General features: G+C 40.4%; 1 protein-coding gene across 1 annotated transcript in view; it reads left to right on the top strand.

Moving 5' to 3' along the window:
* The window catches only part of VPS8 (VPS8 subunit of CORVET complex), a 478,663-nt gene that overhangs the window by 143,532 nt on the left and 317,856 nt on the right, over window positions 1-17,275 (top strand). The window contains 1 exon segment of the mRNA XM_053698746.1: window positions 14,733-14,822. Within this exon segment, the coding sequence (XP_053554721.1) occupies window positions 14,733-14,822 (90 nt within the window).

Here is a 17,275-nt window from a genome sequence, read left to right as displayed (position 1 = left end):
TGAATTTTAGGCATTCAGAATCACTATTATGTTTTGCTTGAAAATGTCTTGCCACACTGATTGATTGTATCTTGTTTTTTATATAATCTCTGTGTTCTTTTATTCTGTCCTTGAAAATTCGCTTAGTTTTGCCAACATAAAATTGGGGGCAAGAACATTCAAGAAGATAGACTACTCCACCTGAGTTACAGTTGAAAAATGTTTTATCCGAAAATCTCTTTGACTATTTCCTGAAAAGAATTTTGTTCTTTTCATAAACGTGCAAGTGACACATTTTCCACATGGGAAGTTACCTATAAGGAGATAGCTCTTGAGCCGTAAGATTAGGATATTCACCTACTTCTTGGGTAATATTAGTGTCACTGGTTAAATTGGGCCAATCATTTTTAAAATCATATTTATACTGCTCCAATGGCAATTATAGTTAGTGATTACTCCTATAGGGGATTGTGAAGTTTCCTTTTTATTAAAGAGCAAGGCGTCTCTATCTTGTTTTCTAGCCTCAATTCTCTCTCTTATAACACTTTTATTTGACCATCCTCTATCCATAAACCTCTCCTGCATAGCCTTGGCATGTTTGTCATATTTTTCCTTGGAAGAACAGTTACGACGTAGTCGTAAAAATTGTCCCTTAGGAATACCTTTCATCATATGTGTAGGGTGATGGCTAGATGCCAGCAAGAGACTGTTAGTGGCAGTGTCTTTCCTGTAGTTTTCAGTAACAAGAGCTTGTTTTTCTTTTCTTATATTTACATCAAGGAAATACATATTGGACTCATTCAGATTTAGTTCTTGGACAAAAGTATGTAAAAGGTCAAGGTTGTCTTCCCAGACGAGAAGGATATTGTCCACATACCTCAGCCAGAAATGAACATGGTCATCAAATAGTTTATTTTGATAAACCGTGTCCATTTCCCCAGATGAAGACATGCATACGTGGGAGCACAAGTGGCCCCCATATCCGTTCCTCTCAATTGCTTAAAAATCTTATAATCAAAAAGGAACACATTTTCAAGAATGAAACGTAACAGCCTAATGACAAATTTAATATGTTCATCATACATCTGACTTCTACTAGACGGATATTCCTCACAGGCTTTTATGCCAATTTCTGAGGAATGGAAGAGTACACGCTCTCCACATCTAATGGCAAAAATAGCATCATCAGAAAGACAAGTCATTCATTTTTCTTAGTAAATCTGGAGTGTCAAGAACAAATGAGGGGAGAGAAGACACGAAGGGCTGAAGAAAATAATCTATGTAATTTCCAATATTCTCTGACAAACTCCCTATGCCCGCTATAATAGGGTGTCCCAAAGGGTTACTTAGGTTTTTGTGCACTTTTGGAATGCAGTAAAAAACAGGCATTACCGGATGTTCAACATATAAATATTTTAATTCTCTGAACGTTATTAGACCTTCCCCTTTTGCATCATTAAGGATCCTAAACAGCTCAGACTTCAGGGATGGAATAGGATTAGAAAGCATTCTTTTATATTGTTTTTTTATCAAGAAGTTGTCTTTTAACTTCAAGCATATACATTGTTTCATCCCAGAGAACAATATTACCGCCCTTATCGGCAGACTTGATGACCACATTTGGAGCATTAATGAGTTCATCAAGTGCCTTTCTTTCTTTTTTATCAAGCTTGTCATTCACTATACCTGTATATAGCAAATTTTGAATATCTCTTTATACCATTTTTACAAAGAGATTAACGGGGCAAGGTGGAAAGTTGGGTCATAAAGGTAGATTTCTTTTTGAAATCTGATGTGATCCTAACTGTCGTCTGACTACTTGATTGAATTGGGTCATGTTTCTCAGACCCTGATACATTATACAAACATTCCAAATCTTGTAGCGCCAATCTGTCTTCAGTAGTCAAATGAACATCATCAATTACATTTTTAGTTTTGTTTAAACATTTGCGAGAGAACCACTCGACTAGCAAATTTATGAAGGTCTTTAAGAAATTCAAATTTATCAAGACAACTTGTCGGACAAAAAGAAAGTCCTTTTTTAAGAACGTTCATGTGTCCTACGTTTAGACAAATTGATCACCTGAAGAATATCTTATTTGCCACTTATCCTCTTTGTTTTTGATTATAATATATATATATATATATATATGTGTGTGTGTGTGTGTGTGTGTGTGTAAAATTGTATTTTGGTACAATGTATATCTATACATACATATATATATATATATACATATATATATATATATATATATATATAATATAACATATTCTCCTATGTGCATAACAATGTAATGTGAATCTTTTACAGTAAAAATATAGTATAACACTTTATTAAATATGAATATTGCATAAATATGTTTTTTACATTTTTTCATCTACTTAACTGAGGGCTCCAATACACTTGTATAAATGTCTATATATGTGAACATATGTATTTATGTGTTTATATATCTGTAAATAAAGAAATACACATATAAATACATATGTACACATATTTAAACATAAATATACTGTATGTGTGTATGGGTGTGTATATATATATATATAATCTATATACAGTTGCATGCAAAAGTTTAGGCACCCCTGACAATTTCCATCATTTTCATTTATAAATAACTAGTCCTAAAGCCCGTTCACACGGGCCATTTTTTGCAGTACAGCGGTCCCACCTCTTGCGCTCTCTCCCTCCCCCTCTCTTTTGCTCTCTCTCTCCCCCCTCTCTTTTGAGCTCTCTTTCCCCCTCTCTTTTGCGCTCTCTCTCTCTCTCCCCCTCTCTCTTTTGCGCTCTTTCTCCCCCCTCTCTTTTGCGCTCTCTCCCCCCTCTCTTTTGAACTCTCTCCCCATCTCTTTTGAGCTCTTTCTCTCCCCCCTACTCTTTTGCGCTCTCTCCCCTACTCTTTTGCGCTCTCTCTCTCCCCCTCTCTTTTGCGCTCTCTCTCTCCCCCTCTCTTTTGCGCTCTCTCTCCCCCTCTCTTTTGCGCTCTCTCTCTCCCCCTTCTCTTTTGCGCTCTCTCTCTCCCCATCTCTTTTGCGCTCTCCCCCCTCTCTCTCCCCTCTCTTTTGCGCTCTCTCCCTCTCTTTTGTGCTCTCTCTCCTCTCTTTGCCGCTCTCTCTCCTACCCTTTCTTTTGCGCTCTCTCTCCCCCTCTCTTTTGCGCTCTCTCTTCCCCCTCTCTTTTGCGCTCTTCCGCCCTCTCTCTTTTGCACTCTCTCCCCCTCTCTTTTGCTGTCTCTCTCCCCCTCTCTTTTTTGCTGTCTCTCTCCCCCTCTCTCTTTTGCTGTCTCTCTCCCCCTCTCTCTTTTGCTGTCTCTCTCCCCCCTCTCTTTTGCTGTCTCTCTCCCCCCTCTCTCTTTTGCTGTCTCTCTCCCCCTCTCTCTGTTGCTGTCTCTCTCCCCCTCTCTCTCTGTTGCTGTCTCTCTCCCCCCTCTCTTTTGCTGACTCTCTCCCCCCTCTCTTTTGCTGTCTCTCTCCCCCCTCTCTTTTTATATTTCTTTTCTATATCAGTGAGCTTTCAATTCATGTGTGAGGCCAGCAGTTATATGTGTGAGGTCTGAGCTTTCAATTGATGTGTGAGGTTATGAGGTATAGCGGAGCGTTGTTATTATGAGGTCTGAGCTTTCAATTCATGTGTGAGGTTATGAGGTATAGCGGAGCGTTGCACTCTGAGGCCAGCAGTTATATGTGTGAGGTCTGAGCTTTCAATGAGGTATAGCGGAGCGTTGAGGTCTGAGCTTTCAATTCATGTGTGAGGTTATGAGGTATAGCGGAGCGTTGCGCTCTTTTTAAAGCCTCGCGCCTCCTCGTGACAGCCTGACGCTCTTTTGAGCTCTCTCCCCATCTCTTTTGAGCTCTTTCTCTCCCCCCTACTCTTTTGCGCTCTCTCCCCCTCTCTTTTGCGCTCTCTCTCTCCCCCTCTCTTTTGCGCTCTCTCTCTCCCCCTCTCTTTTGCGCTCTCTCTCCCCCTCTCTTTTGCGCTCTCTCTCTCCCCCCCTTCTCTTTTGCGCTCTCTCTCTCCCCATCTCTTTTGCGCTCTCCCCTCTCTTTTGCGCTCTCCCCTCTCTCTTTTGTGCTCTCTCTCCTCTCTTTGGCGCTCTCTCTCCTACCCTTTCTTTTGCGCTCTCTCTCCCCCTCTCTTTTGCGCTCTCTCTTCCCCCTCTCTTTTGCGCTCTTCTGCCCTCTCTCTTTTGCACTCTCTCCCCCTCTCTTTTGCTGTCTCTCTCCCCCTCTCTTTTGCTGTCTCTCTCCCCCTCTCTCTTTTGCTGTCTCTCTCCCCCTCTCTCTTTTGCTGTCTCTCTCCCCCCTCTCTTTTGCTGTCTCTCTCCCCCCTCTCTGTTGCTGTCTCTCTCCCCCTCTCTCTCTGTTGCTGTCTCTCTCCCCCCTCTCTTTTGCTGACTCTCTCCCCCCTCTCTTTTTCTGTCTCTCTCCCCCCTCTCTTTTTATATTTCTTTTCTATATCAGTGAGCTTTCAATTCATGTGTGAGGCCAGCAGTTATATGTGTGAGGTCTCAGCTTTCAATTGATGTGTGAGGTTATGAGGTATAGCGGAGCGTTGTTATTGTGAGGTCTGAGCTTTCAATTCATGTGTGAGGTTATGAGGTATAGCGGAGCGTTGCGCTCTGAGGCCAGCAGTTATATGTGTGAGGTCTGAGCTTTCAATGAGGTATAGCGGAGCGTTGAGGTCTGAGCTTTCAATTCATGTGTGAGGTTATGAGGTATAGCGGAGCGTTGCGCTCTTTTTAAAGCCTCGCGCCTCCTTGTGACAGCCTGGCGCTCTGACGCTTGTTAACTGATCCTCACACGACTACTCGCGCCGGTGCTGTCTCGCGCTGCTGTTTACTGTGGGTGCGCGTGCGAGGTCTATACGGAGGTGCGCATGCGAGGTGTGTGTGGGTGCGCGTGCGAGGTCTCTGTGCGCTGAGGGTGCGCGTGCGAGGAGGTCAATCTAAGGCCAAGTGTGTTTGTCTCTACTGCGCATGACGGCTTCAGACAAACACACTTGGCCTTTTATAATATAGGATTGGGTGTTTGGATCAGCAATTTCATTTTGATCTATCAAATAACTGAAAGACACAGTAATATTTCAGTAATGAAATGAGGTTTATTGGATTAAAAGAAAATGTGCAATATGCATCAAAACTAAATTAGACAGGTGCATAAATTTGAGCACGCCAACAGAAATATTGCATCAATATTTAGTAGAGCCTCCTTTAGCAGAAATAACAGCATCTAGACACTTCCTATAGCCTGTAATGAGTGTCTGGATTCTGGATGAACGTATTTTGGACCATTCCTCCTTGCAAAACATCTCCAGTTCAGTTAGGTTTTGATGGTCGCCGAGCATGGACAGTCTGCTTCAAATCACCCCACAAATTTTCAATTATATTCAGGTCTGGGGACTGGGATGGCCATTCCAGAACATTGTACTTGTCCCTCTGCATAAATGCCAGAGTAGATTTTGAGCAGTGTTTTGGGTCGTTGTCTTGTTGAAATATCCAGCCCCGGTGTAACCTCAACTTTGTGACTAATTCCTCAACATTATTCTCAAGTATCTGCTGATATTGAGTGGAATGCAACCCTCAACTTTAACAAGATTCCCAGTACCGGCACTGGCCCCACAGCATGATGGAATATCCACCAAATTTTACTGTGGGTAGCAAGTGTTTGTCTTGGAACGCTGTGCTCTTTTGCCACCATGCATAACGCCCCTTGTTATGACCAAATAACTCAATCTTTGTTTCATCAGTCCACAGAACCTTCTTCGAAAATAAAGCTGGCTTGTCCAAATGTGCGTTTGCATACCTCAAGAAACTCTGTTTGTGGCGTGTGTGCAGAAAAGGCTTCTTCCGCATCACTCTCCCATACAGCTTCTCCTTGTGCAAAGTGCGCTGAATTGTTTAACGATACACAGTGACACCATCTGCTAAAAGATGATGTTGTAGGTCTTTGGAGGTGGTCTGTGTGCTGTTTTTGACCGTTCTCACCATCCTTTGCCTTTGCCTCTCCGATATTTTACTTGGCCTGCCACTTCTGGCCTTAACAAGAACTGTGCCTGTGGTCTTTCATTTCCTCACTATGTTCCTCACAGTGGACACTGACATCTTAAATCTCTGCAATAGCTTTTTGTAGCCTTCCCCTAAACCTTAATGTTGAACATTCTTTGTTTTCAGGTAATTTGAGAGTTGTTTTGAGGCCCACATGTTGCCACTCTTCAGAGGAGAGTCAGAGAACAACAACTTGCAATTTTCCAGCTTAAATACCTTTTCTCATTATTGGATGCACCTGTCTATGAAGTTCAGGGCTTAATGGGCTCACCAAACCAATTGTGTGTTCCAATTAATCAGTGCTAGGTAGTTACAGGTATTCAAATCAACAAAAGGACAAGGGTGCCAAAAAAAATGTTTTACCTCTTGAGTCAATTCGTTTGCCACAATATGAAAGGGATATACTAGGATAAGAAATGTATCAAACATATTAACTGTATCTAGTTTTTATATATGCTTTTAATTTAGGAAGATCTAGTAATTATATATTTTTATGTATCTAGGATAAATTTGTTATCAATAAAAAACACTTTATATTTATGAAATCTGTAATCTAAGTTTTATAAAAAGAAAATTGGGCAATCAGTATTAGGATATTAACGGATAAAGTCTCAGGATTGTTTTGTATATAAACCACAATTTTTTATTATATTTTTTCTTATCAATTTAAAACTCACTATAAATTAAGGGGGTTATGTAGGGGAATACTTTTTCACAACCAATAACCATTATAGAAACACTCCAGACTTCTTAAGTACACTGTTTAAAACAATTATAATCACACAAGGCTCACAATATACTTAGTATCACTGAGAAAATGATTATAGTTGCTACATCATTTGATATTAATTATTGCTTATCCAGGATATAAGGATACGGTTTTGTGAATTTATTTAGTAAATACCTGAAGGGCTTTAAGCGCCCTCTACAGAAAAAAATTCTAATTTCGTTTTGATGCATAGTATTATAATTATTATTATTATCGGTTATTTGTAGAGCGCCAACAGATTCCGCAGCTCTAATATTGCACATTTTCTGTTAATCCAATAAACCTCATTTCACTACTGAAATATTACTGTGTCCTTCAGTTATTTGAGAGATCAAAATGAAATTGCTGATCCAAACACCCAATTTTTTATAAATGAAAATCATGGAAATTGTCAGGGGTGCCTAAACTTTTGCATACAACTGTGTATGTGTGTGTGTGTGTATATATATATATATATATATATATATATATATATATATATATATATATATATATATATATATATATATATTTAGATATGTATGTATTTCAATTAGGGCTGCACTATTAATTGCAGATGAGCTTTTAAACCACGCTTAATCAACACGGTTTTAAAACCGCGAGAGTATGCAATAAAAAAAAAAAATAATCGTCATGAAAACGAAGGCAGAGAGGGAGAATGAAAGGCAGACCAGTGTGCGGCCTTGGGCGGACCTGAGAATGCCCATGAAACGGCTATTTTGGAAGAGATCGAAAGGTGTGTGGAAGTCATCTGGGAGTGGTGTAGCGGTGGAACAGCTCAAAGTTGTGAGCAATAAAGTTAATATTGTAAAAAAACTTTAAAGTGCCTTACTGATTTTTTAATTTTTTATTTTTTTTTAACTTCTGTGACGCATAACATTGAGTTTGATTACATATTACAATAATACAATATATTTTATTTATAAATGTTCATTTAGGGTTTCTTGTAGGATGTATTGTGAAGTGAATTGTAAAATATAATATATTCAACATGATGTTACCAAAATATATATAAATATCTACTACGTACTGCTAGTAGATAGATTATAGAGGATGAATGATATATAGAGTTACTTACTAGATAGATGATAAATGTAATATTATATTTATTATTTATATTTATTTAATATATAATTTAGTTGAGTCAAGTGTAGATTCCCAGAAGATAGATCATCAATCATCAGTAGTAGTACACAGTGGTGCAGTGCACAACAAGTTTTTTTTATTTTTATATTTTTCCTCTAATTATAAGTGTTAATTTTTATGCTCCAAGAGTGTATTAGACAATAAGAAACATGTACAGTAAGATTCTGTAGTGTTAAATAAACGTTTTCTTGAAAAAATAAAGGTGTTTATAGTAATGTTTAATAAAATTGCGATTAAATCGCAATTGTGCTTTTAAAAAAAGAAAAATTGCCCAGCCCTAATTTCAATAAACCCACATTTCTCCAACATAGGTGTGTCCGGTCCACGGCGTCATCCTTACTTGTGGGATATTCTCTTCCCCAACAGGAAATGGCAAAGAGCCCAGCAAAGCTGGTCACATGATCCCTCCTAGGCTCCGCCTTCCCCAGTCATTCTCTTTGCCGTTGTACAGGCAACATCTCCACGGAGATGGCTTAGAGTTTTTTGGTGTTTAACTGTAGTTTTTATTATTCAATCAAGAGTTTGTTATTTTAAAATAGTGCTGGTATGTACTATTTACTCTGAAACAGAAAAGAGATGAAGATTTCTGTTTGTAAGAGGAAAATGATTTTAGCAACCGTTACTAAAATCGATGGCTGTTTCCACACAGGACTGTTGAGAGGAATTAACTTCAGTTGGGGGAAACAGTGAGCAGACTTTTGCTGCTTGAGGTATGACACATTTCTAACAAGACGATGTAATGCTGGAAGCTGTCATTTTCCCTATGGGATCCGGTAAGCCATTTTTATTACATAAGAAAAAAAAGGGCTTCACAAGGGCTTTCAAGACTGTAGACATTTTCTGGGCTAAAACGATTGATATATAAGCATATTTTATACTTCATAGCTTTGAGGAATTATTTTATTCTTGGGAATTATGTAAAATAACCGGCAGGCACTGTATTGGACACCTTATTCTCTAGGGGCTTTCCCTAATCATAGGCAGAGCCTCATTTTCGCGCCTCTATTGCGCACTTGTTTTTGGGAAGCATGACATGCAGATGCATGTGTGAGGAGCTCTGATACATAGAAAAGACTTTCTGAAGGCGTCATTTGGTATCGTATTCCCCTTTGGGCTTGGTTGGGTCTCAGCAAAGCAGATACCAGGGACTGTAAAGGGGTTAATTATAAAAACGGCTCCGGTTCCGTTATTTTAAGAGTTAAAGCTTTCAAATTTTAAGGCTTTAAGACACTGTGGTGAAATTTTGGTGAATTTTGAACAATTCCTTCATACTTTTTCACATTTGCAGTAATAAAGTGTGTTCAGTTTAAAATTTAAAGTGACAGTAACGGTTTTATTTTAAAACGTTTTTTGTACTTTGTTATCAAGTTTATGCCTGTTTAACATGTCTGAACTACCAGATAGACTGTGTTCTGTATGTGGGGAAGCCAAGGTTCCTTCTCATTTAAATAGATGTGATTTATGTGACACAAAATTTAGAGAAAATGATGCCCAAGATGATTCCTCAAGTGAGGGGAGTAAGCATGGTACTGCATCATCCCCTCCTTCGTCTACACCAGTCTTGCCCACACAGGAGGCCCCTAGTACATCTAGTGCGCCAATACTCCTTACTATGCAACAATTAACGGCTGTAATGGATAATTCTATCAAATACATTTTAGCCAAAATGCCCACTTATCAGCGAAAGCGCGACTGCTCTGTTTTAGAAAATACTGAAGAGCATGAGGACGCTGATGATATTGGTTCTGAAGTGCCCCTACACCAGTCTGAGGGGGCCAGGGAGGTTTTGTCTGAGGGAGAAATTTCAGATTCAGGGAAAATTTCTCAACAAGCTGAACCTGATGTGATTACATTTAAATTTAAATTGGAACATCTCCGCGCCCTGCTTAAGGAGGTGTTATCTACTCTGGATGATTGTGAGAATTTGGTCATTCCAGAGAAATTATGTAAAATGGACAAGTTCCTAGAGGTCCCGGGGCCCCCCGAAGCTTTTCCTATACCCAAGCGGGTGGCGGACATTGTAAATAAAGAATGGGAAAGGCCCGGCATACCTTTCGTCCCTCCCCCTATATTTAAGAAATTGTTTCCTATGGTCGACCCCAGAAAGGACTTATGGCAGACAGTCCCCAAGGTCGAGGGGGCGGTTTCTACTCTAAACAACCGCACCACTATACCCATAGAAGATAGTTGTGCTTTCAAAGATCCTATGGATAAAAAATTAGAGGGTTTGCTTAAAAAGATGTTTGTTCAGCAAGGTTACCTTCTACAACCAATTTCATGCATTGTTCCTGTCACTACAGCAGCGTGTTTCTGGTTCGATGAACTAGAAAAGGCGCTCAATAAAGATTCTTCTTATGAGGAGATTTTGGACAGAATTCATGCTCTCAAATTGGCTAACTCTTTCACCCTAGACGCCACTTTGCAATTGGCTAGATTAGCGGCGAAAAATTCTGGGTTTGCTATTGTGACGCGCAGAGCGCTTTGGCTAAAATCTTGGTCAGCGGATGCGTCTTCCAAGAACAAATTGCTTAACATTCCTTTCAAGGGGAAAACGCTGTTTGGCCCTGACTTGAAAGAGATTATTTCTGATATCACTGGGGGCAAGGGCCACGCCCTTCCTCAGGATAGGTCTTTCAAGGCCAAAAATAAACCTAATTTTCGTCCCTTTCGCAGAAACGGACCAGCCCCAAGTGCTACGTCCTCTAAGCAAGAGGGTAATACTTCTCAAGCCAAGCCAGCCTGGAGGCCAATGCAAGGCTGGAACAAAGGTAAGCAGGCCAAGAAACCTGCCACTGCTACCAAGACAGCATGAGATGTTGGCCCCCGATCCGGGACCGGATCTGGTGGGGGGCAGACTCTCTCTCTTCGCTCAGGCTTGGGCAAGAGATGTTCTGGATCCTTGGGCGCTAGAAATAGTCTCCCAAGGTTATCTTCTGGAATTCAAGGGGCTTCCCCCAAGGGGGAGGTTCCACAGGTCTCAATTGTCTTCAGACCACAAAAAAAAACAGGCATTCTTACATTGTGTAGAAGACCTGTTAAAAATGGGACTGATTCATCCTGTTCCATTAGGAGAACAAGGGATGGGGTTCTACTCCAATCTGTTCGTAGTTCCCAAAAAAGAGGGAACATTCAGACCAATCTTAGATCTCAAGATCCTAAACAAGTTTCTCAAGGTTCCATCGTTCAAAATGGAAACCATTCGAACAATTCTTCCTTCCATCCAGGAAGGTCAATTCATGACCACGGTGGATTTAAAGGATGCGTATCTACATATTCCTATCCACAAGGAACATCATCGGTTCCTAAGGTTCGCATTTCTGGACAAGCATTACCAGTTTGTGGCACTTCCGTTCGGATTAGCCACTGCTCCAAGAATTTTCACAAAGGTACTAGGGTCCCTTCTAGCGGTGCTAAGACCAAGGGGCATTGCAGTAGTACCTTACTTGGACGACATACTGATTCAAGCGTCGTCCCTTCCACAAGCAAAGGCTCACACGGACATTGTCCTGGCCTTTCTCAGATCTCACGGGTGGAAAGTGAACGTAGAAAAAAGTTCTCTATCTCCGTCAACAAGGGTTCCCTTCTTGGGAACAATAATAGACTCCTTAGAAATGAGGATTTTTCTGACAGAGGCCAGAAAATCAAAACTTCTAAACTCTTGTCAAATACTTCATTCTGTTCCTCTTCCTTCCATAGCGCAGTGCATGGAAGTAATAGGTTTGATGGTAGCGGCATTGGACATAGTTCCTTTTGCGCGAATTCATCTAAGACCATTACAACTGTGCATGCTCAGTCAGTGGAATGGGGATTATACAGACTTGTCTCCGACGATACAAGTAGATCAGAGGACCAGAGATTCACTCCGTTGGTGGCTGTCCCTGGACAACCTGTCACAGGGGATGAGCTTCCGCAGACCAGAGTGGGTCATTGTCACGACCGACGCCAGTCTGGTGGGCTGGGGCGCGGTCTGGGGACCCCTGAAAGCTCAGGGTCTTTGGTCTCGGGAAGAATCTCTTCTCCCGATAAATATTCTGGAACTGAGAGCGATATTCAATACTCTCAAGGCTTGGCCTCAGCTGGCAAAGGCCAAATTCATACGGTTTCAATCAGACAACATGACGACTGTTGCGTACATCAACCATCAGGGGGGAACAAGGAGTTCCCTGGCGATGGAAGAAGTGACCAAAATCATTCAATGGGCGGAGACTCACTCCTGCCACTTGTCTGCAATCCACATCCCAGGAGTGGAAAATTGGGAAGCGGATTTTCTGAGTCGTCAGACATTTCATCCGGGGGAGTGGGAACTCCATCCGGAAATCTTTGCCCAAATTACTCAATTGTGGGGCATTCCAGACATGGATCTGATGGCCTCTCGTCAGAACTTCAAGGTTCCTTGCTATGGGTCCAGATCCAGGGATCCCAAGGCGACTCTAGTAGATGCACTAGTAGCACCTTGGACCTTCAAACTAGCTTATGTATTCCCGCCGTTTCCTCTCATCCCCAGGCTGGTAGCCAGGATCAATCAGGAGAGGGCATCGGTGATCTTGATAGCTCCTGCATGGCCACGCAGGACTTGGTATGCAGACCTGGTGAATATGTCATCGGCTCCACCATGGAAGCTACCTTTGAGACGAGACCTTCTTGTTCAAGGTCCGTTCGAACATCCGAATCTAGTCTCACTCCAACTGACTGCTTGGAGATTGAACGCTTGATCTTATCAAAGCGAGGGTTTTCAGATTCTGTCATTGATACCCTTGTTCAGGCCAGAAAGCCTGTAACTAGAAAAATCTACCACAAAATATGGAAAAAATATATCTGTTGGTGTGAATCTAAAGGATTCCCTTGGGACAAGATAAAAATTCCTAAGATTCTATCCTTTCTTCAAGAAGGTTTGGAGAAAGGATTATCTGCAAGTTCTTTGAAGGGACAGATTTCTGCCTTGTCTGTATTACTTCACAAAAAGCTGGCAGCTGTGCCAGATGTTCAAGCCTTTGTTCAGGCTCTGGTTAGAATCAAGCCTGTTTACAAACCTTTGACTCCTCCTTGGAGTCTCAATTTAGTTCTTTCAGTTCTTCAGGGGGTTCCGTTTGAATCCTTACATTCCGTTGATATTAAGTTATTATCTTGGAAAGTTTTGTTTTTGGTTGCAATTTCTTCTGCTAGAAGAGTTTCAGAGTTATCTGCTCTGCAGTGTTCTCCTCCTTATCTGGTGTTCCATGCAGATAAGGTGGTTTTGCGTACTAAACCTGGTTTTCTTCCGAAAGTTGTTTCTAACAAAAACATTAACCAGGAGATAGTCGTGCCTTCTTTGTGTCCGAATCCAGTTTCAAAGAAGGAACGTTTGTTGCACAATTTGGATGTAGTTCGTGCTCTAAAATTCTATTTAGATGCTACAAAGGATTTTAGACAAACATCTTCCTTGTTTGTTGTTTATTCTGGTAAAAGGAGAGGTCAAAAAGCAACTTCTACCTCTCTCTCTTTTTGGCTTAAAAGCATCATCAGATTGGCTTACGAGACTGCCGGACGGCAGCCTCCTGAAAGAATCACAGCTCATTCCACTAGGGCTGTGGCTTCCACACGGGCCTTCAAGAACGAGGCTTCTGTTGATCAGATATGTAAGGCAGCGACTTGGTCTTCACTGCACACTTTTACTAAATTTTACAAATTTGATACTTTTGCTTCTTCTGAGGCTATTTTTGGGAGAAAGGTTTTGCAAGCCGTGGTGCCTTCCATCTAGGTGACCTGATTTGCTCCCTCCCTTCATCCGTGTCCTAAAGCTTTGGTATTGGTTCCCACAAGTAAGGATGACGCCGTGGACCGGACACACCTATGTTGGAGAAAACAGAATTTATGTTTACCTGATAAATTACTTTCTCCAACGGTGTGTCCGGTCCACGGCCCGCCCTGGTTTTTTAATCAGGTCTGATAATTTATTTTCTTTAACTACAGTCACCACGGTATCATATGATTTCTCCTATGCAAATATTCCTCCTTTACGTCGGTCGAATGACTGGGGAAGGCGGAGCCTAGGAGGGATCATGTGACCAGCTTTGCTGGGCTCTTTGCCATTTCCTGTTGGGGAAGAGAATATCCCACAAGTAAGGATGACGCCGTGGACCGGACACACCGTTGGAGAAAGTAATTTATCAGGTAAACATAAATTCTGTTTTTTTTTTTATTTAATGATTCAGATAGAGCATGCAATTTTAAGCAACATTCTAATTTACTCCTATTATCAAATTTTCTTTGTTCACTTGCTATCTTTATTTAAAAAGCAGGAATGTAAAGCCTAGGACCCAGTCCATTTTGGGTTTACAACCTGGTTTACGCTTGCTTATTGTTTGCTAAATGTAGCAATAGGTATCCAGGGTGCTGAACCTAAAATTGATAATAGGAGTAAATTAGAAAGTTGCTTAAAATCTCATGCTCTGTCTGAATCATGAAAGAAAAAAAATGGGTTTAGTATTCTTTTAAGCCCATAGCACTTATTTTTAAAATATTTTTATTATATGGTGTTATTATGAGTGTAACTGCATTTTGTAATGTGTTTTTGATGTATTCTGTAACTGTTTTGCAAAACAGTTAACCAGAGCTCTGAGGTCACGCAAACCCACTTACTTTAAACTTGTAAACCCGACATGAGCAAACCCCTTTTTGCTTGCGCGTAACTGTTAGCGCTCCATTTGTAATCTAACCCTAAATGGGTAACGTAAAAAGATACATGTTGATTTTATCATTCTTATGTAATTACCCCAGCTTATCCCTAAAATGATTTTTTTCATTTCCATGCACAGATAGTTGAAATTTTGCTCCAGTATACAGACAAAGCCCTAAGAAAATGCCCTGAGCAAGGCAAAATCCAGGTGATGGAACAGCATTTCCAGGTACGGACTCTGTAAATGAAGCTTTAGTAAAGACCTTGCTCAGTAATATTTAACAGCAAAGCTGTGTATTCATTCTTAGTGTTACCATATTGCAAATGGTATCATTACTCCTTTGATAAACAACTGTGGTCTTTCTTTCATGTAATTAACAAGAGTCCATGAGCTAGTGACGTATGGGATATACATTCCTACCAGGAGGGGCAAAGTTTCCCAAACCTTAAAATGCCTATAAATACACCCCTCACCACACCCACAAATCAGTTTTACAAACTTTGCCTCCAAGGGAGGTGGTGAAGTAAGTTTGTGCTAGATTCTACGTTGATATGCGCTCTGCAGCAAGTTGGAGCCCGGTTTTCCTCTCAGCGTGCAGTGAATGTCAGAGGGATGTGAGGAGAGTATTGCCTATTGAATGCAGTGATCTCCTTCTACGGGGTCTATTTCATAAGGTTCTCTGTTATCGGTCGTAGAGATTCATCTCTTACCTCCCTTTTCAGATCGACGATATACTCTTATATTTACCATTTCCTCTACTGATTCTCGTTTCAGTACTGGTTTGGCTTTCTACAAACATGTAGATGAGTGTCCTGGGGTAAGTAAGTCTTATTTTCTGTGACACTCTAAGCTATGGTTGGGCACTTTATTTATAAAGTTCTAAATATATGTATTCAAACATTTATTTGCCTTGACTCAGAATGTTCAACTTTCCTTATTTCCAGACAGTCAGTTTCATATTTGGGATTATGCGTTAAATTATCATATTTTTTCTTACCTCAAAAATTTGACTTTTTTCCCTGTGGGCTGTTAGGCTCGCGGGGGCTGAAAATGCTTCATTTTATTGCGTCATTTTTGGCGCGGACTTTTTTGGCGCAAAAATTCTTTTCCGTTTCCGGCGTCATACGTGTCGCCGGAAGTTGCGTCATTTTTTGACGTTATTTTGCGCCAAAAATGTCGGCGTTCCGGATGTGGCGTCATTTTTGGCGCCAAAAGCATTTAGGCGCCAAATAATGTGGGCGTCTTATTTGGCGCCAAAAAATATGGGCGTCGCTTTTGTCTCCACATTATTTCAGTCTCATTTTTCATTTGCTTCTGGTTGCTAGAAGCTTGATGTTTGGCATTTTTTTCCCATTCCTGAAACTGTCTTATAAGGAATTTGATCTATTTTGCTTTATATGTTGTTTTTTCTCTTACATATTGCAAGATGTCTCACGTTGCATCTGAGCCAGAAGATACTACAGGAAAACCTCTGCCTGCTGGATCTACCAAAGCTAAGTGTATCTGCTGTAAATTTTTGGTAGCTATTCCTCCAGCTGTTGTTTGTAATAATTGTCATGACAAACTTGTTAAAGCAGATAATATTTCCTTTAGTGATGTACCATTGCCTGTTGCAGTTCCCTCAACATCTAAGGTGCAGAATGTTCCTGATAACATAAGAGATTTTGTTTCTGAATCCATAAAGAAGGCTTTGTCTGTTATTTCTCCTTCTAGTAAACGTAAAAAGTCTTTTAAATCTTCTCTCTCTACAGATGAATTTTTAAATGAACACCATCATTCTGATTCTTTGGACTCTTCTGGTTCAGAGGATTCTGTCTCAGAGATTGATGCTGATAAATCTTCATATTTATTTAAGATGGAATTTATTCGCTCTTTACTTAAAGAAGTACTAATTGCTTTAGAAATAGAGGATTCTAGTCCTCTTGATACTAATTCTATACGTTTGGATAAGGTTTTTAAAGCTCCTGCGGTTATTCCAGAAGTCTTTCCTGTTCCTAATGCTATTTCTGCAGTAATTGCTAAGGAATGGGATAAATTGGGTAATTCATTTACTCCTTCTAAACGTTTTAAGCAATTATATCCTGTTCCGACTGACAGGTTAGAATTTTGGGACAAAATCCCTAAAGTTGATGGGGCTATTTCTACCCTTGCTAAACGTACTACCATTCCTACGTCAGATGGTACATCGTTTAAGGATCCTTTAGATAGAAAAATTGAATCTTTTCTAAGAAAAGCTTATCTATGTTCAGGTAATCTTCTTAGACCTGCTATATCATTGGCTGATGTTGCTGCAGCTTCAACTTTTTGGTTGGAAACTCTAGCGCAACAAGTAACAAATCGTGATTCTCATGATATTATTATTCTTCTCCAGCATGCTAATAATTTTATCTGTGATGCCATTTTTGATATTATTAGAGTTGATGTTAGATTTATGTCTCTGGCTATCTTAGCCAGAAGAGCTTTATGGCTTAAGACTTGGAATGCTGATATGGCTTCTAAATCAACTCTACTTTCCATTTCTTTCCAGGGAAACAAATTATTTGGTTCTCAGTTGGATTCTATTATTTCAACTGTTACTGGTGGGAAAGGAACTTTTTTACCACAGGATAAAAAGTCTAAAGGTAAAAACAGGGCTAACAATCGTTTTCGTTCCTTTCGTTTCAACAAAGAACAAAAGCCTG

The sequence above is a fragment of the Bombina bombina genome, chromosome 1 (assembly GCF_027579735.1).
Source record: "Bombina bombina isolate aBomBom1 chromosome 1, aBomBom1.pri, whole genome shotgun sequence".
NCBI lineage: Eukaryota > Metazoa > Chordata > Amphibia > Anura > Bombinatoridae > Bombina > Bombina bombina.
This window is presented reverse-complemented; position numbering and strand designations above follow the sequence as displayed.